General features: G+C 55.9%; 1 protein-coding gene across 1 annotated transcript in view; it reads right to left on the reverse strand.

The window, feature by feature from the left end:
* The window catches only part of IQANK1 (IQ motif and ankyrin repeat containing 1), a 38616-nt gene extending 20161 nt beyond the window's left edge, over positions 1 to 18455 (reverse strand). Inside the window, exons 1-3 of the mRNA XM_045286816.1 lie at positions 18092 to 18455; positions 17729 to 17817; positions 14495 to 14584 (exon numbers count right to left, since the gene is read on the reverse strand). Coding sequence (XP_045142751.1) covers positions 14495 to 14584; positions 17729 to 17813 — 175 coding nt within the window. The 5' untranslated portion in view covers positions 17814 to 17817; positions 18092 to 18455. The remainder of the gene's footprint in view (positions 1 to 14494; positions 14585 to 17728; positions 17818 to 18091) is intronic.
* Positions 18456 to 18565: the final 110 nt, after the last annotated feature.

Raw genomic sequence — 18565 nt, forward strand, 5'->3', positions numbered from 1 at the left:
GAGAAAACTAAGGCCGCTTAAGTAGAAAAAGCAAGTCCCCTACAAGGCAGTGGGGTTCTCATGAGATTTCACAGCAAAATCCAAAGTCAGAGGACCGTCACCCAGGAGACTCTGAGAAGACGGTCGCTCCCGAAGGTGCTAGAGACAGGTCTGCTTCCCGCTCTGGCAGAGCCGGACATCAGCCCAGCCCTGCCAGTGGGACCTACAGAAAAGACGGTGGGAGCTGTTTCTAAAACCAGGATCTGGCAGCAACACTGAGAGCCTAAGAGGGGAAGGACTGGGGCGCTTGGAAGAAGGACTTGTGAAACCAAGGTCCCAGCACTGGGTGGGTGGGTGGGGGTGGGGGGTTATGGGCTGAAACGTGTCTCCCAAGAAGTCGTGTTGAAGTCCTAACTGCTGTCCCTCCTCAAGGTGACCCTGTTTGGAAAGAGGCATTTTCTTTGTAGTTTCAATGAGCCTGTCCAAGCAGGGTGGGTCCTAAACCTAGTCCCTTCTGAGCAGGGGAGCCCTCTGCAGACAAGGCAGGCTGATAGAGCTGGTCACAGGTGAGCCCTTACACCTGAGAGAATGTACGCACAGTGCTGTCCCTCCGTCGCCCATTTGTGGTGCTTTTGTCACAGCAGCGGTCGGAAACCAGTACAGTGGGTTCCGCCCGGAGATTCTGCGTGGTGTTTAAAGCCGAGTGCCCGTGGGAAGGCTGAGAAGCTGAGCAGGACTTTTGCAGACCGCAGAGCTGAGGAGACAAAAATAGAAACCCAGGGCATCGGGTGTCCCCTGAATCCCCCGTGCTGTCCGACAGAAACATGGCCAGTTTCTAACACAGAGGACTTCAGAGCTTCAGAGGCTTGCTGGTGCCGTCCAGTCGGTTCCGACCCATAGGGACCCTGTGGCCTCTGCCTTCTCGAGCCCTTCCTCTTCTGTGCCACCCGCAGCTTTACCAAGCACGGCGTCCTTGTCCAGGGACTGGTCTCTCCTGACGGCAGGCCGATTCCAGCTCACAACCTCGGCCAGGTCCCTCTGTCACACAGCTCTGTGGGGACAGACACCCTCACCTTTCCCTCAAAATGCACAGCACCCAAAACACAATCAAGCACACGAGGAAACACTATGAAAATGACGGCCAATGGAGACACCCAGAAAGACCCGATAATACATTTCTGAGGCAGTGTTTAATTATGATTAGTATGTTCAAGGAATTTAGAGACAGGATTTTAAAGACTGGGCAGGGAAGGAGGAAAAATAGACATCAAATGGAAAGTCTAGAATGAGTAAATACAAACATGGAAAGTAAGCACTCGATGGATGACTTTCACAACATACTAGATGTAGCTGAGAGTAGAATGAGCAAACTGGCATGTCGTACAGAGGAAGCACCTAGAGGGAGCGCAGAGACGCAAAAGGATGGAAGCCACAGGAAGAGGGGGAGACGTGCCCGGCACGCCCAGAGAAGCTCTAGTGCACAGACAATGGGGGTGCAAACGAGAAGAGAACTGGATGGCAGCGATATTTAGGGAGGATTTTTCAACACTAATAAGAGACATCAAATCACAGCTTGGGATATTCACTGTAAATTCTAATCAGGATAAACACACACACAAATGCATATCACAGAGGAAATGAGATCCAGGATCTTCAAAGAAGGAATACAGTTTTTAGGGAAGGCAAAATAAACACGCCTTCGGGCAAACAGAGCCTTCAAAGGGCCCACACTAAACACAGCACAAAGATGGTCCTTCGGTGGAAGGGAAATGTCAAATGGGGCGTGCCGGTGCGGGAAGGGATGGAGTCCCATCCAGTGATAAACATGAGAACAAAGACAAGCAGCCCTGAGCTATGAGAAAGAGCCTGCCCTCTGTGTGCAGGTAAGTCAACACAGGTGCACACATTTGAGGTTTATGGCGGAGAGACGGGAAATCCTCTCCGACATCTGAGAACTGCAAGCACAGCACGGGGTGGGGGGCAGGGATGGTGCTGTGATGGAGAATTTGTTTCTAAAGGGGTTGGTCCACCCAGTAAGTCCAGCATTTGCGACCCAGGGAATGACTGTATGAAGCAAAATCAGGAATAGCATAGTGCATGAGAATTAACGTCGCAGAAGGAAGAGTAGAGATAGAGACGTGGAATCTCTCCCTGCCATTCAGTCAGTGCTGACTCAGAGCAACACCCGGGGGTGTCCTAGACCATCACTGTGGAGGGGAGGAGAAAGCCCAGTCTGTCTCCTGAGGAGCTGCCGGTGGCTTCGAACTGCCCACCATGCAGATCACAGCCCAACGCATAGCCAATACACCAACCAGGGCTCCAGCATCGACATGGACATGGACACAGACATTGAGATAGTTAAGGTTTATTGTGCCAACCTGGCTGATAAGCACATGTAGGGTTAATTGAAGGGCGGGGCGATAAATGGCTCAGTGAGCCTCGCCTTTCTAGTTCTCGGGTCTCTTGCTTTGGGATGGTCGGACCAGGGTGCAGCTGCCTTAGCCAGTTCCCTGCTTCAGCTGGCAAGGCTCACTTCCTGCAAGACATCCCTGAGGAGAAGCCACATGGACCTACCCCGATGCAGCCCTGGCTGCTGGAGCACCTGTGTGGAGACCCCTGCCAGCACTGAGATGCTTACACATTCACTGACTCGGCTTTCCTCCTGCAGTCGGCATCATTGCGTGTGTTGTGTGAGATGGAGGAGGACTTTGTGGATTGGTGTCTGACATATGGGTTAATGGACTAATATTGGACTTGTGGGCTTGGAGAGCACTGGGTTGGGGTGTTTTCTTGATGTGCACTTACCCTTTATCTAAAACTCTCTCTTATACATGAGTTTCTGTGGATTTGTTTCTCTAATGTACCCAGACTCACACAGACATGGACATGGACCTGGACGGGAAGCGTCCATGGAAGGACTCTCGGTCTCCAGCAATGCCAAGGACGAGGATCATTAACTAGAGCGCTTGTCACTGTGAGACCGAGGCTTCCCATCCCGTCCACGCCCTTCCCCTTCACGAAGCCAGAGCAGTCACGGATTCTGTTGGGGGGGGGTGCCCTCGGGCTGGTTCTAGCACAGCACGGTGACCCGATTCCCAACAGAACAGCACCCAGTCCAGTCCCGCACCGCCCTCACGAGGGCGTGAGCCGCTGCCAGTCCATCTTGTCCAGGCTGGTCCTCTTTTGCGCTGCTCCTCTACTTTACCAAGCACGGTGCCCTCCTCCAGGGACTGGTCTCTCTGATGACATGTCCAACGTTCCTGAGCCAAAGGCTCACAGTCTTTGCCTCGAAGGAGCATCTGGCTGTACTTCTTCCAAGACAGAGTCCTCTGTCCTTCTGGCCGCCCGGGGTACTTTCAAGGTTTTATGCCGGCGCCATAATTCAAACACATCGATTCCTCTTCAGTCTCCCTGGTCCGATGTCCACGTCCACGTGCACAGGGCGTGAGTGGAAACGCCGTGACCTGGGTCCAGCACACCTTTGTCCTCAGAGCCGCATCCTTGCTCTGTGCGGCAGGCTTACTTACTCGATGCAACCTGCCCTTTCATCTCCTGACTGCTGCTCCCGGGAGCACTGATTGTGGATCTAAGCAAGATGAAATCCTTGACAAGTTCAATCATTTCTCCAGTTATCATGAGGGTCCATATTGGCCCGATTTTGAGGATTTGGGCTTTCTCTACGTTGCGTTGTGATCCACACAGAAGGCTGCAAGCGTCCATCTTCATCGTGAGTGTTTCAAGTCCGCCTGACTTTGGGCAAGCAAGACAGTCATCTGCACATCTCAGGTTGTTCACGAACCTTCCTCGAATCCTGATGCCATGTTCTTCAGAGCCAGATTCTCTGGTTAGCTGCTGAGCACACAGGTGAGTAAGGATGGGACGCACACCTTTCTCATTTCAAACCCTGCAGGATTCCCTTATTCTGTTTGTTCCGCTGCCTCTTGAGCCATGGACACATGGACACAATGCAGTGTTCTGGAACTCCCATTCTTCCCAAGGCTGTCCGTAGCCTGCTGTGACCCACACAGCCGAATGCCCTGCACAGTCACTAAAACACAAGCAAACATCTTTCCAAGTGGTCTCTGCTTTCAGCCCAGAGCCATCTGACATCAGCAATGATATCTCTTGTTCCACATCCTCTTCTGAACCTGGCCCGAATCTCTGACAGTTCCCTGTCAATGTACTGCTTCAACCACTATTGGATTGTTTTCAGCAAAATTTTACTCACGTGTGATCTTAACAATACTGTTCTATAATTTGACATTCAGTGGGGTCACCTTTCTTTGGAATGGGTATGAATATGGATCTCTTCCAGTCAGTTGGCAAATTCAGTACTCTTGCAAATGTCTTAGCATAGACCACTGAGGGCTTCCAGGGCATCGTCGGCTCGCTGAAACACCTTGTTGGTGTTCTGTCAGTCTCTGGAGCCTTGCTTTTGGCTCAAGCCTTCAGTGCCGCTCGGCCTTTCCGTCCAGTCCCATTCGGTCTTGATCCCATGCTACCTCTTGCAACGGATGAAGGTCCAGGAGTCATTTCTGGTACAGTGACTCTCTGTATTCCTTCCACCACCTTTTGATGCTTCCTGCATCGTTCATTGTTTACCACAGAACCTTTCAATATTTCATTTGAGCCTTGAATTTCCTCTGTAGTTCTTTCCGTTTAAGACAGGCTGTATACTTCATGGCAGCTCTTTGCCTGGTCTTCTTGAGCTACCCTTTGAAAGTTTCTGCTTAGCTCTTTGACGCCACCGCTTCTTCCATCTGCCTTGGCTGCTTTGAGGGCAAGTTTCCGCCTCTTCTAATGCCACCTGGATCCCTCCTTCTTTCCTTCTCTTCAATGACCTTTGGCTTCTTCATAATGAGGTTCTTTTTTTGCCCCCAAAAAAACATTTGATTGGGAACCAATTACAAGAATCTAAGTATAGCCTCCTCCCTGGGGGAGGAACAGCAGAGAAGAGGGCGGAGGGAGACGTCGGACAGTGTAACTTATGACAAAACTATAATAATTTATGAATTTTGAAGGGCTCATGAGGGAGGGGGAGTGGAGAGGGAGGGGGAAAATGAGCAACTGATATTAAGGGCTAAAGTAGAGGGCAAATGTTTTGAGAATGTTGAGGGCAACAACTGTACATATGTGCTTGACAAAATGGATGTATGTAGGACTGTGATAAGAATTGTATGAGCCCCCAATAAAATAATTAAAAAATCAAAAACAGAAAACCATTTGATTGGGAGTGACTAGAGATATGCTACTGTTCCGTAGTTCAAGCCCATTGAGCAGTGTTGTACGACGCTCGCTACCACAGCTTCAAACACTCTCCTCCTTGGACCCCTTGACGTCAGCGCCCTCCCCGCCCCCATGACGTCCTTGCTGTCACCCCACAGCCCTTCAGGCGTCCCCTCATCAGTGTGCAATGTGTCAAACCTGTTCTCCAGATGTTCTCAAAATCCAGGTGCAGCAGCCTCAAGGTTGTGTTTTTGGCTCCTCGTGTGGACTTTAAATTGTTTCCTTCAGCAATTGAGCAATTGATGGTCTGGTCCTCAGCCGGCCGCTGGCCTCGCTTTAGCTCTTGACGTTGGACCCCCCACCACCACAGATTTGATTTGTACGTGTTCCGTCTAGAGAACCCCGTGTGTGTACTCATGTGATGTTGGAAACAGGTATTTGTGATGGAGAAGTCGCTCGCTGGTCTTGCAAAGTGCCGTCTTGCGATCTCCAGCTTCACCAAGAGCATATTTTCCAACGACTGCTTTTTCCTCTTTCTTTCCAACTTTTGCATTCCAACTGCCCATAATTACTCGCGCATCTTCATTGCACATTTGATCGATTCCAGATGGAAGATATTGCTAACATTCTCCGGTTTCTTCGTCACCAGCCTTAAGGGTTGGGGATGCAATTGAATCATTGTTGAATCGACTGGGTTTCATCGTACGAGGGCAGCTATCCTCCTACCACAGACGTCACTGTACTTCCGGGTGATCCTGACACGCCCTCTTTGACCTGAATGTGACGCCGCTCCTCTCTCCCTCTCCTTCCCGGCGCAGTGAAACGATGACCAGCTCATTCCAGCGCACCCAGGCCGTGGGTATTGATCTGTGTGCATTTCCTTTTCCGTGGCTTCCAATCTTCCTAGATTCATACTTCACATATCCAAGTTCCAATCACTGGTAGATGCTTGCAGCTGCTGCTTCTTGGTTTGCATCAGGCGCCAGCAGCAAAGGAAGGTCTCAGAGGCCTCGCTCCGTCTCTCAGCACGGCCGCGTCGACGCTGCGAAGGCAGCAGTTGCTCGGTCACAGTTTAAGCACATTCTGACCTGAGGGGCTCGTCTTCTGGCTCCACCTCTGACCCTGTGTAGCTGCCGTTCACCAGGTTCTCAGTGTCTCACAAGGTGCTGCTGCACCTTGAAGCCCCTGCACCTGAACCCAGAAGGGTCTCAGCAGCCGAGCCCCCACGAGTGGACGGCCGATTCCTTCCTCACAGACGAGAAGCACTCTGGCACCTGTTCACTTTGGGTGACCTCTCTGGTTTTTGAGATGCCAGGGGCATGGCTTACAGCATCGCAGCAGCAGCACACACACGCCACTACACTGTGCCAAACTGGCAAACAAGTGGTGGGTCTTGCTTCTAGCCCGTGGAATAGGGTGAAGCTGATGGGATACACCTCCACGGTGACGTCATGTTACGGCGGTCTCTAGGAAGCAGTCACGCTGTGAACTGCCGATGGTGAGGCCCCACAGTTGTACAAACAGGCAAGTCCACTCCCAGGCAGATTCCGGGTCCATGGGTCAGAGGTTGGATGGCGGCTTCTCCTGACATTCGTAGCATGGGGCTGATGAACTCAAGATCAGCAGGAGGAGCACAGGCTAGCGATGCAGAGGTGGGTGAACCCAAGAGCAGCTGCTCAGGCTTACGGCTCCGGGGAAGCATGAGTTCAAGGTCAACCAGCAGATCAGACAGCAAGCTGTCGGCAACTCCCAGGGTTGGCAGGCAGTGTGGCGGGCCCCTGGGCAGGTTCAAAGAACCCGAGGTCGATGAGTCAGATGCAGGACCCAGACCCAGAAAAAACACAAGAAAACTCTTTCACGCTGTCCACTGACACTGGAAGCACCACACCCTTGGAGGCCATTGTATCGGGTAAAGGTGTTCACTCTGAGCAAAGGCGATGCATCCTAGCCCAATCTCTCTACAATGATGGGTGCTCATCATTCCAGTGGGCCCTATGTTGGGGGTAGTTACAGTGTGTCAGATTACATCATGAGGAGTTAGCCGGTCTTCATAACAAAATCAAACAAATACATCATTTTAACATTTGACTCAGGCGGAAACAGACAGGTGCAATCGCAGGCCCCTCGCAGAGCGCCCGGGCAGCTCCAACACGTGGACTTGCACGCGCGGCAGGTCTTGGGTCTGTCTGCTTTAGGAAATGCACTTACTCACTCAGCTCGGTGTAGGAGTCAGTGAAGACAGGTGATCAAGGTGTGAACCCGGGCTTGCTGGAAGTCTGACGCACCCTGAGATCTCGATGTGTAAGACAGAGCGAGAGACCCACTGCTGTTGGGCCCATTCTGACTCGTGGGGCTGGGCTGCTCGCTGCAGCACCCCCAAAGAACAGACTGCCGGGGGGCTCCCACCAGCCATGCCACAGATGACGAGGCAGACGGCTTTTCTAAGATGACAACCTGACCTACGTCAGGGGTCGGCTGAGATTTAGGCTGGAGCAGCTGGTTTAGTTGGGGGTCTGAATCTGAGGACCCCTACCTGTAACACTAGAACTGACCCTTCTGGTTTTCTGGGCTGTCATCTTCCTGGTGGTCGGAGCACTGGGAGAACAAGGGACAGGGAGTGGAATGAGGAAACAGAGCAGAGTGGTTGATGGCTGAGAGGATTGCAGTGGCTAATGGCACCAATACGCACAGACTGCTCAATGGCCAACTGCTACGGATCTGTTCTGTAAACCTTCACCTCCCTCAGAAGTTAAAACCAGTGTCCACCGAAGGGGTGTTTTCACCATGAGAATCGGCACATCTTCGCCTGCCGGACCACGGAGCCCTGCCCCAGCCAAGGCGACACAGACCCTAAGGAGCACAGTGCACTTGGCCCATGCCACGGGGTTTCTAATCGCCCATACGCACTCGGAAGCTGGACAGTGGTGAAGGAAGAGCGAATTACTGATGCCTTTGAAGCACGGGTCTGGCAGCAAATACTGAAAGCCCCGTGGACTTTGAACTTCAAGACGGTGGAACGATCGGATCTGTCTTGGAAGAAGTGCTGCCAGCGTGCTCCTTAGAGGCAAGGATGGAGAGGCTTGGTCTCACAAACGTGCTATCAAGAGAGACCAATCCCTGGAAGAGGACATCAGCTTGGAAAAGCAGAGGGGCAGCATTGCAGGAAGACCCTCAAGAGCACTGACCCAACACCATGGCTGCGACCCTTGGATGAAGGGCTCAGGACTGGGCAAGGCCGGTCTGCTTCACACAGGGTCACCATGAGTCAGGATGGATTCAACAGCACCTAACAGCAACAGCACCAGGAGGAAATTTTGGATAATAAACAAATGTTAATGCATCAAAATGTCAAGGCACCACAAAGGAACACGGAGTGGGTAGAAACGTAAAAAGCAACTGCAAAGGAAGTACATTAAAACCCCAATGTAGAGCCGAGTGGAGGGAGAGCATGACAGCGGGACAGGAGGAAGGTGAAAGGAAATAGAGGAAAGAAGTAGGAAGCAAAAGCTATTTATGGAGGTCGTCTAGCTCTCGGCATGAATATACGTGAATATATTAATTTATAGTGAAAGGGATAGTCGCCAATGTACATATATTTATATGTTAAGTATTAAGGTGGCAGGTGGACTTTGGGCCTCAACTCAAGGCCTCCCTAAACACAAGAACACTTTGTTCCAATAACCTGGCACTCTTTGATAATCACCTTCCCAACAAGATTGCTGAAGACAAAGTGGGAGCATAAGCAAATGTGAATGAAGAGAGCGGATGGTGTCCGGCTATCAAAAGATATAGCATCTGGGGTCTTAAAGGCTTGAAGATAAACAAGTGGCCATCTGGCTGAGTGTGGGAAACAGAAGGATTTATCTCAAGCTGTCTCCCCCAAATATATGCCAGACTTAGCTGCTTGAGAATGACTGTACACTTGGAGGTCATCAGAAGTAGATTAGGGGTCATTCTCCCTGAGAGCTATCAGCCGTCTAGACCAAGCAGACACTACTGTTTATCCCACAACAAGTAGGGCCCACTCCCTTCTGATAAGGATAGTAGTTGTCTGTTTCCTTGTAGGAGATGCCAGAGAGGTCAAACCCGCCCAAGGATGACCAAGGTTAGGCTGCCATCATGAATCTAGGGTCCACCCATCTTGTCACATGTATACCTAGACCTTCCCATTCCTATGGGCACACCCCTAGCTCATCCCTTCCTGTTACGCTTATGCCTATCATACATCCCCTTCCTACAATGTGTATGCCTATTGTACTGCCCCTTCCTGTGACGTGTGGTTACCTGTAATCGTGTCCCCCTAAAGAGATATAACAATTGGTTGGCAATGAAGAAAGGCTCTCTCTGGAGCGCAGGAAGCTCTCTCCGGTCCTGGCTTCCCAGGGCCCTCTCTGGCTCTTGGGCCAGGGGAGGCTCTCCGGTTCTCGGTTCCCAAGGCTGTTCCTGCTCTCATGGCCGGGTTCCCCCTACGAGGACCGCCAAGCGGGGCTGAGGTGAGCAATGCTACCATGAATTGTGTCCGACTCCATTACTTGACTCTATTTCTACCTCTCATGCTCTCTATGACTTTACTATAATCTTTACTTATTATCGCTGTACAATTGCGCCTACCAGACCTGCAATGATTTGTGGGGGACCCCTCTCTCCTTAACCCCACAGCTGAGAAGCAAGAAAGTCCACATGGAAGAAGCACACCAGCCTGTGTGATCATGAGGTGTCAATAGGCTCAGGTATCAGGTATCAAAAGATACAAAACAAACAGTTATATCAATGTGAATGAGGGGACTGGAGTGGAGACCCAAAGCCCATCTGTAGACAATTGGGCCTCCCCCCACAGAAGGCTTACAAGGAAGGGACAATTCAGTCAGGGTGCAGTAGAGCACTGACGAAACACCCATCATTCCTCTAGTTCCTGAATGCTTCCTCCCCCCACCACCATGACCCAGTTCTACCTTACAAATCCAGCTAGACCAGAGTACACACATTTGTACAGATAAGAGCTCTCGACACATGTAATTCAGGACAGATACAACCCTCAGGTACAGTGGTGGGAGTAGAGTAAGGTGACCAAATGTCCCGCTTTTGGCGGGACAGTCCTGATTTTTAACAATTTTTCCCGCGTCCCACGGCATTTTTAAAAAGTCCTGATTTTTGGAAAGAATGCACGACAAGCTAGGGTATACAGTTTTTGGCTGCCATGTGGCTGTTTCGCCAGGATATGAGTTTTATCAATGGTGTCCTGCTTTACCAATGTTAAAATCTGGTCACCTTAGAGTAGAGATATCATAAGGGTAGGGGATGTTGGGGGCTGGGGTGGGGAGAAATGGGGAACCCAACACAAAGTTGGATATATAGGCCGTCCCAGGGGGACAAATAATAAATGTGGGTAAAGGGAAACAACACACAGTGTAAGACACGGAATAAGAGCAATAATATAGAAATTGATCAAGGATTCACAAGGGTGGGATAGAGGGAGGGGGGAGAAGGGAGGGGGGAAAGAGGAGCTGATACCAAGGGCTCAAATGGAGAGAAACTGTTTTGGAAATGTTGATGGCAACATATGGACAGTGTGCTCAATACAATTGAATAATGGATTGTCATAAGATTTGTAAGAGGCCCCCAGTAAAATGATTAATAAAAAAAGAAAAGAAACAAACAAAAACCGAAATGTATTATTGATTATCGTAAATGTGAATGGGCAAAGATTGCCAGGTAAAAGACAAAGATCACCGCATGTAGTAAAGATATATCTGCTGCTGAAAAGGGACACATCAGATGCACAGAGGCCCGGCCCCTCGTTTGAGTGATAAGATAAGCTAGACATGACGCACAGTGGAGGGGAGGAGGAGGGCAGTGGATGCGAGGAGGAGGGCAGTGGCAGGCAGCAGGCGTCGCTGGAGCGAGGGAAGCAGTCAGCAAGACCCACCTCGGCATGTTGTAGACGCATTGTCAGGAGGGGCCATTCCCCGGAGGGTTTCATGCTTGATTGGCGGGAGAAGAAAAAAAAAGACCTTCCCTGAACAGAGGGAGCCAGTGGTTGCAAAGGGGTGTGGGTGGTGAGGGCCGGGCTGTGCTGTCCGCTGCTGGCCAGGGCCGGCCGGCGGAGTGCCGCTGACAGCCGGGCTACTTCGGGTTTTCCAAAGCAATCGCGGATCAATCTGGACGTCAAGGTGAGAGTTCGCCACATGATGAGCATGACCAGCCTCTGGAACTGTGCCCATGCGAATGCTGACCTGTCAAACGCTTTGCTGCAAATCTACGACGATCAATTGACCAGGATGGCATAACATGGCAATCATCGATTGACCAAGACTGACAAACTGGACGCATCATTAATGGCTATACCAACCCATAAGCTCTGGCTAAGGGTGGACAGGTCATCCGAAACGTCGTGCGAGCCTGAGGTGGCAGAATGGCAGCCATCACCGAGCAGAGAAGCAGCAAGCCCAGGGGAGAGCATGCAGCTGTGCACCCGAGGGGGCCACAGAATCAGGTAACAGGCATCAGGACACCCAAAGCAAAACATGATTGAGCACGAGGGGGGTCGGAGCAGAGACCCCACACCCATCTGTGGACAATCGGACATCTCCTCACAGAGGAGTCACAAGGAAGGGATGAGTCAACCAGGGCGCAGTACAGCACCGATGAAACACACAATAGTCCTCTGGTTCCTTGAGGCTTCCTCACCCCCCACTATCATGACCCCAGTCCCGTCTTTCTCTGAGGGCTAGGCTGGAGAATGTACACCGGCACAGATAAGAGCTCACACAGAATCCAGGTCAGATCGACCCCTCAGGAACATAAATGGGAGTAGCAATACCAGGAGGGTAGGGGGAAGGTAGGGAGAGGAGGGGAGGGGAGGCAAGGGGAACTGATAACAATGATCAACACATAACCACCCCCTCCCCCAGGGGGATGAACAACACAAAGCTTGGAAGAAGGAAGTCAGCAGTTGGTGTAAGATATGAAAACAATAATTTATAATTTATCAAGGGTCACGAGAGGGTAGGGGGGCAGGGAGGGGAAAAAAGAGGAGCTGATACCAAGGGCTCAAATAGAAGTAAATATTTAGAAAATGATGATGCCAACCTATGCACAAATATGCTTGCTACAAGGATGTGTGGGTGTTGTAAGAGGGGTCAGGGCCCCAATAAAATGATTTAAGAAGAAAAGGAGTGGTGGTCAGGAGGTTGGGTGAAGATGTTCCATCCGTGGGCCTCCCGGAGTAGACCCCAGGCACGGTGGCACGCGTGTCGCTGGACATGCTAAGTGGCCCCGCTGCAGACTGGTCTGCATCAGCAAATGGCCACGGGGACATGCACTTGGTCATGGTGGCAGGGTGGTGCCTGTGTGTGTCTCCAAGTCCTGAGCCAGGCCCCGGAGAGGTTCATTGTGAAGGGGACACCCTCATCCTGTGTGAAACAGGTGCTCCTACTGGGCTTGGGTAGGAGCCCTCCAGCCAGCACCCATCTGTGCAGACCCACTAAGTGCTTTACTGTCCAGGTGCCCCACGAAGCACCGCCGTGGGCCATGAACTCCAGCAAACATCAGCAGTGGGACCAGATCCCGGACCCCTTGCCTGGCTTCTCCAGAGGAGAGTGGCCTGCTGGTGCCTCCGAGGGTAGGGGTGGCATGCCTTCTTGGTAAGGTCGGGGCTGCTGCTGCTGCAAGGAGGGAGCAGAAGCCCACTGCCCACTGGGGACAGCAAGCTGGTGCCTGGGGAAGGTCAGGCGTCCCACCCTCTGACCTGACAGCCGGAGCCAGGCGGGTGAAGTAGGTGTTCCCTGCAACTGCAGCCCACAGTCTGGCACCCGGGACAGGGACCCAAGCCACAGGAACAGCTGGACATGGCCAAGTAGCGGCGTTAGCAGTCCAGTCCTGGGGTGGCCTCCAGTGACGTGGCCACCATCTCCTAAGGCTGAGTCCTCGCTTCCTCTTGCCTCTGCCCAGCTCCAGCACCTGGGCCTGTAGCAAGGACTCATTCTGGCTGCCGCTCCGGGAAGCCCATCACTGAGTGCTTGGTCCTGGCTGTAGCCCAGCGGCTCTGACGGGGCAACTTCACATGAGACAGAGTGACACCAAGCCCGTCCAGACAGTCTTCGGGACTCTGGGTAGGTGTTCCTATCAACCACCGCACCCACCCATCGCAGGGGGTTCCTCCTTTTGTCAACCCCCCTACTGAATCAAGCACGATGTCCTTCAAATCCTCGCCGTACCCGCTGCAACCAAGGACCCGGGCCATACACGGAGTCTACAGAACGTTCACCAAAGTAATTCAGTTGAGATTTTCAAACCTCCGTCAGCAGGACAAAGGCCATGTCTCTTGCCCTGGTGCAGGGGTGTTGTGCACGTGTGTGTTGTTCCGTGTGCAGGATGGCATACTGGACTAGTAGTTCATCTGAAGGCAGTCATTGGGGTCCCCAGGGAAGCCTCAGAGCGGAGTTTGACGGGGACGAGGCAAACAAAAACAGAAAACAAAGGCTCCGCCATCCTAGCTCGTCCATAGAGGGTCTCCGTGAGCGGAGGGAGCAGGAGGCACAACGGGCGGGCAGGGAGGCCAGGTGAGAGCCGTGGCTTGGCAGCCGGGGAAGGAAAGCGCGCCGAGCGATCTCTGGATCTTTGGGGTGCAGGAAGATGGCCCAGCCGCGGTCGTGGGGGTGGGGTGGGGAAGCCCTGATGAAGAGGGGGACTGCCATCTGGGGTGTGCTGCTGAGGTTGCCGGGACGCCCCGCTGTCAGGAGCGTTACAGAAAGTCCGAGCAGATGGGGCGTGCGGCTCCGAGGCAGGGCGCGGCCGCCTGGGACCCTGCTGGAGGAAGCAGCGGGGAGGCCGGACGCGTCCCGGCGCACATGGGTCAAAGTGGCACAGCCGTGGACAGCGCCTCCCAGCCGGGCCACACGAGGGCGCCCACGGACGGCAGAGACCACGCGCAGCCCCGGCGTCCACCCCGCACGCCCTCCGGGCCGGGCCAAGGGAGGGTGTGTGCTTGGGGGGCACCGCGCTGCAGGGGGAGGGGCTGGGCGCAGGACCCTTGGGGCCAAGGCCGCCCAAAGGCAACTCGGGAAGGCACTAGAAGGAGCGCCGCCGCCGGGAGCCAGGAGGGACGGAGGCCGCCCACCCACCCACCTCCCTGCAGAGGGACACGCCCTTCCCCACCGTGGACACGCCCCCAGGCACGGTCGGCTCACTCCAGGCACACACAGAAACACCCCACGTGTGTGTCCCGCCTAGGACAGCCTTCGTCTCACCCAGTGCACCCCACCCCGCAATCCGGATCCCCGGCGCTCACCTTTGGGGGCTTCGGGGCCCAGTGGGGGCGCAATATCCCGGGTCTGCTCGCCTGCCTTCCTGGGTGGCTTGGGGTCCTCCCCTGGCTTCCCTGGGGGAGGGAGGTGTTTGCTCAGTCATTGTGGCGGGTAGGACCCCTCTCCCAACCTCAGGAAGTGTTTATGGGGCGCGTCCCGACCATTAACGAGCTGCCTGTGAGGCATCACGCGATGCCTTTAACGAGGGCAGCACAGCGTCCTTCAGAGTGAGTGAGTGTGTGTGTGTGTGTGTGTGTGTGTGTGTGTGTGCACACACACCCCCTCCCCTTCAGAGGCCCCCAGTCCATTCCCTCCTGCCTGCCCTGCCCCGCCCCACACCCCAACTCCGACCCCAAGGCCCCTTCCCCTCCCAGGCTCTTTGGTCTGTGGCCCCTGCTGTCTGTCCATCTCCTGGGGCCAGGCCTGGGTCAGGGGTGACGTGGGGTGGGGCATGGAGGGCTGGGCCCAGCAAACCAGTCCAGCCAGAGTGGTGGAGCCACACCCTGCCCGGGCCCTGGGCGTGGGGCTGAGTCAGCCAGCCCAGGCGGGGAATGGTGGGGAGGTGAAGGTCCACAGCCTCTCACCTGCGCTGGCCCTGTGTGCCATCCCACCCCCTACAATCCCAGGGACCCAGGCCGGGGCGTTTCAGTGGGCAGGGAGCTGGGTCCAGACAGCCAGGGCCATAGACGCTGGGGCATCCAGAAGGCCCTCTGGTGCCACCCTCCCTGCCCCTTAGCAGCCACACAATGCCCGGTGGCCTTGTCCTGCCTGGCCCACCCCAGGCCACGTGCAGCCCACCCCACTGACATCCCAGGCCCACTGGGCTCACCCTGGTCTGAGTTGGAGCCTGAGCAGGAGGTGTACAGAGATAAGTATGGGTTGGGGGCTCCCGTGGCTGTGGGGGACTGGGCGGGGAGGGGCATGCAGTGAGCGGCTGGAGGCTCCCGTGGCTATGAGAGGTTGGGGATCCTCTGGCTGTGAGGGGAATGGGGGTCTCATGCAGTGAAGGGCTGGGGTCTCCCAAGCAGTGAGGCACTAGGAGCTCCCATGGCTGTGAGGGGCTGGGGCCTCCTGTGCGTGAAGGACCGGTCATGAGAGTCCTTGTTCGGGCAGCTGAGTGGCCAGGAGTTCGTTTTTCCCGCGCAGGGTGGGGTGGAGGCGGGCACCCACGCAGGCAGGAACAGACAAGCCCTGTGCCTGCTGTAGGCCCGGCTTCCAGAGGGACGGAGAGCCGCCTTCAGTTTCTCCCAGCCTCCCTCCCTGTCTGGCCAGCAGGGCCTCTGGCCCATAGGTGCCGCCCCGTCAGCATGTTAGTCAGCCTGCTCGCCGCCGGGAGCAGCGCGCCTGGAGTCCAATAAACTCCTGCTCGGCCCAGCCCGCCTCTCAGGGCCCCACCAGGCCCACAGGCAGAGCTGAGCGGCAGCACTGCCAGGCTGGGCAGGGGCAGGGGCAGGGACAGGGTCTGTGCTGTGTGTGGGGATACGCGTGGGGCTGGTGGCTCTGTGAGGCCGGCTGGGAGCAGACCCTGGGCGGCAGAGGCGGCCAGCAGGGCCATGTCTGGGAAGCGAGGGCGGTCTCGCCGAGCTCGGGCCAAGAAGGCAGGCAGGGACCTGCGGGCGGCAGGGCAGCAGGGCCCCAAGGCCCAGCCCCCGCCCCCTGCCACAGGGGGCCCTGGGGAGGAGGCGGGGGTGGACCCTCCGGGGCACGTGACCCATGGCCAGCCTGCACCCCAGGGCCACCCCAGGGCTACCAGTCCAGAGCGGCCACGGGCAGCCACGAGCCCGATGCAGGCCATTGGCCCGCGGTCCGAGCTGGCAGTAGTCCCTGTGGTGGACATGGAGTGCTGTGGGGAGGGGACTCTTGTGCCCAGCCTGGGCCCCGAGCTGCTCAGGCTCCACGAGGTCCAGCTGTGCCTGGTCCAGGAGCAGCTGTTGCTGGAGGACCGGAGGCGCCAGATAGAGCTGCAGAAGCAGCTGTGGCAGGAGGAGCAGCTGTGGCGGGAGCAGCTGTGGCAGGAGGAGCAGCTGTGGCTGCAGCAGCTGCAGGAGGAGCAGGCCTGGGTGCGCGTGGAGGGACTGGAGTTGGCCCTGGCCCTGGAACAGCTCCGCAACGAGGGCCTGCAGGGGCTGCAGACCCCGGGCCAGGTAAGGCCGGCGGGCAGGCGGGCGGCATGGGGTGACTGTGCAGTGTGGTGGTCACACAGAAGGGCCAGGAGCCCGAGGCCAGGGGAGTACATGCTATGACCGGGCCCACCCAGCTGCCAGGGCCAGCGCAGAACAGCCCGAGCATCCCGCCATCTCCCCCAGGGAATGCACACGGGTGCCCACTGCCCAGAGCGCCGCAGAGGGTGCAGCAGACCACTCAGGGCCAGCCGTGCTGGGTGCGCAGCACCTGCGAGGGCGTGCGAGGGGCCAGGATGTGGAGGCCTGGTGTCCCCAGGCTGCTGGACAGAGGCACAGGGGGTGAGCTCCGCTAAGTGCTTCCTGTTTACTGGAATGTGTGTGCCCAGTGGCTGAGATCAGGGAAGTGGCACGCAGAGGCCTATTAGCCTGGTTCCTGGAGCCTCAGACGCAGCTGGAGCTATTTTGGGGAACTGGGGTCACAACCCCCACTTAACACAGGAGGAAGAGCACATCACACCCTGCAGGCCCCTGGGAGCCGGGAGCCCTCTGACGGGCAGGGGAGGCACCACCGGGGGCAGAGGGAGGCGTGGTCCCTGGACTCCCCCAGAGCCACACAGTCTGGATGCTCAGCGGAGGATACAGGCAGGCAGCGTGATAGATAGGGGAAACGCTGCTCAGAGAGGGGCAGGGGTGGGGCAGCACTGGCTGTCGTGGGTGAGCAGGGAAGGCAGGGAAGGGAGAGGGAGAAGCAGGAGGCCGGGAAAGCCCAGGAAGACCCCGGTGGAGCAGAGGGTCGCAGTAGACCACCTGGCATGAGCATGCTCCTTCAGGATACAGATTTGGGCCATACCGGCCCGTCCATCCACCCCTGCACCCTCACATCTCCACTGGTCCTCGCGCTCTGCTCCCTGGAGCACTGATCCGGGCCCTTCCCAGCCACCAGCGGTACAAGACTCAGGGCCAAGGTCTGGAAGGGGCAGCTGAGTTCTGAGCGAACGCCTTACCAGAGGGGTGCCCTAGGGGACCCCAGAGGGCCTCTCGGGGTCAGTGTTTGGAGGCACGGCCTGTGGACAACAAGGGCACTGGGGCACTCACCAGGCTTGGGTCTTGTCTTGGCTGCAGAGACCGACTTCTGCCCCTTCCCTGGCAGAGCTTTGGAGCCTCCTTTCTTACTGCTCATCCTCCTGGGGCACAGGAGAGGCCCGGGGACGGGTGCTCAGAGTGGCAGGGGGTCAGGTGGCAGGATGGTGCCCCAAGGACATGTGGTCTCCAGGGCCCGCTCACCAACCCATGTGCCTCGGGGTCCATGGCCTGGTCCTGCCCGCTGTCATTGTGGCTCACGCACGAAAGGGAGCCTCGCGGACGCCTCTGACTCCTAGGCTCTGGCCCTGTCCACCCTCTACTTCTGGGGTCTTGGGGCCTGTAGGGAACCCTCTGCCCCAGGGGGGCCCCCCAGACCTGGAGCAGGGCTCTGACCCAGATGGTGTTCCCCACACCAAGCGGACTCGTCAGGTGGTACTAGGGGGGGAAGAAGAACTGGTGATCTGAAATGACCTGGAACCAGAGAAAGTGGGACCTCCGGGGCCAGAGTAGGAAAGAGCAGCAAGCAGCCTGAAGGCTGGCAGAGAGAAGGCTTCTCAGCCTCGTGAGACAAAAGGAGCAGGGCGCTGGGGTGGGAGCATAGGGTGGGCAGGAGAGGAGCAACGTGCTGTGGGCACTGGCAGAGTGGACAAGAGAGGACCAAGGTGCTGTAGGCACAGGTAGAGTGGGCAGGAGAGGATCGGGATGCTGTGGGCACAGGCAGAGTGGGCAGGAGAGGAGCAGGGTGCTCTGGGTACAGGTGGAGTGGGCAGGAGAGGAGTGGGATGCTGGAAGCACAGGTAGAGTGGGCAGGAGAGGAGCAGGGTGCTGTGGGCACAGGTAGAGTGGGCA

This window comes from Echinops telfairi, unplaced genomic scaffold (assembly GCF_000313985.2).
Source record: "Echinops telfairi isolate 266 unplaced genomic scaffold, ASM31398v2 ScPeMD7_1;HRSCAF=3_0, whole genome shotgun sequence".
Lineage (NCBI taxonomy): Eukaryota > Metazoa > Chordata > Mammalia > Afrosoricida > Tenrecidae > Echinops > Echinops telfairi.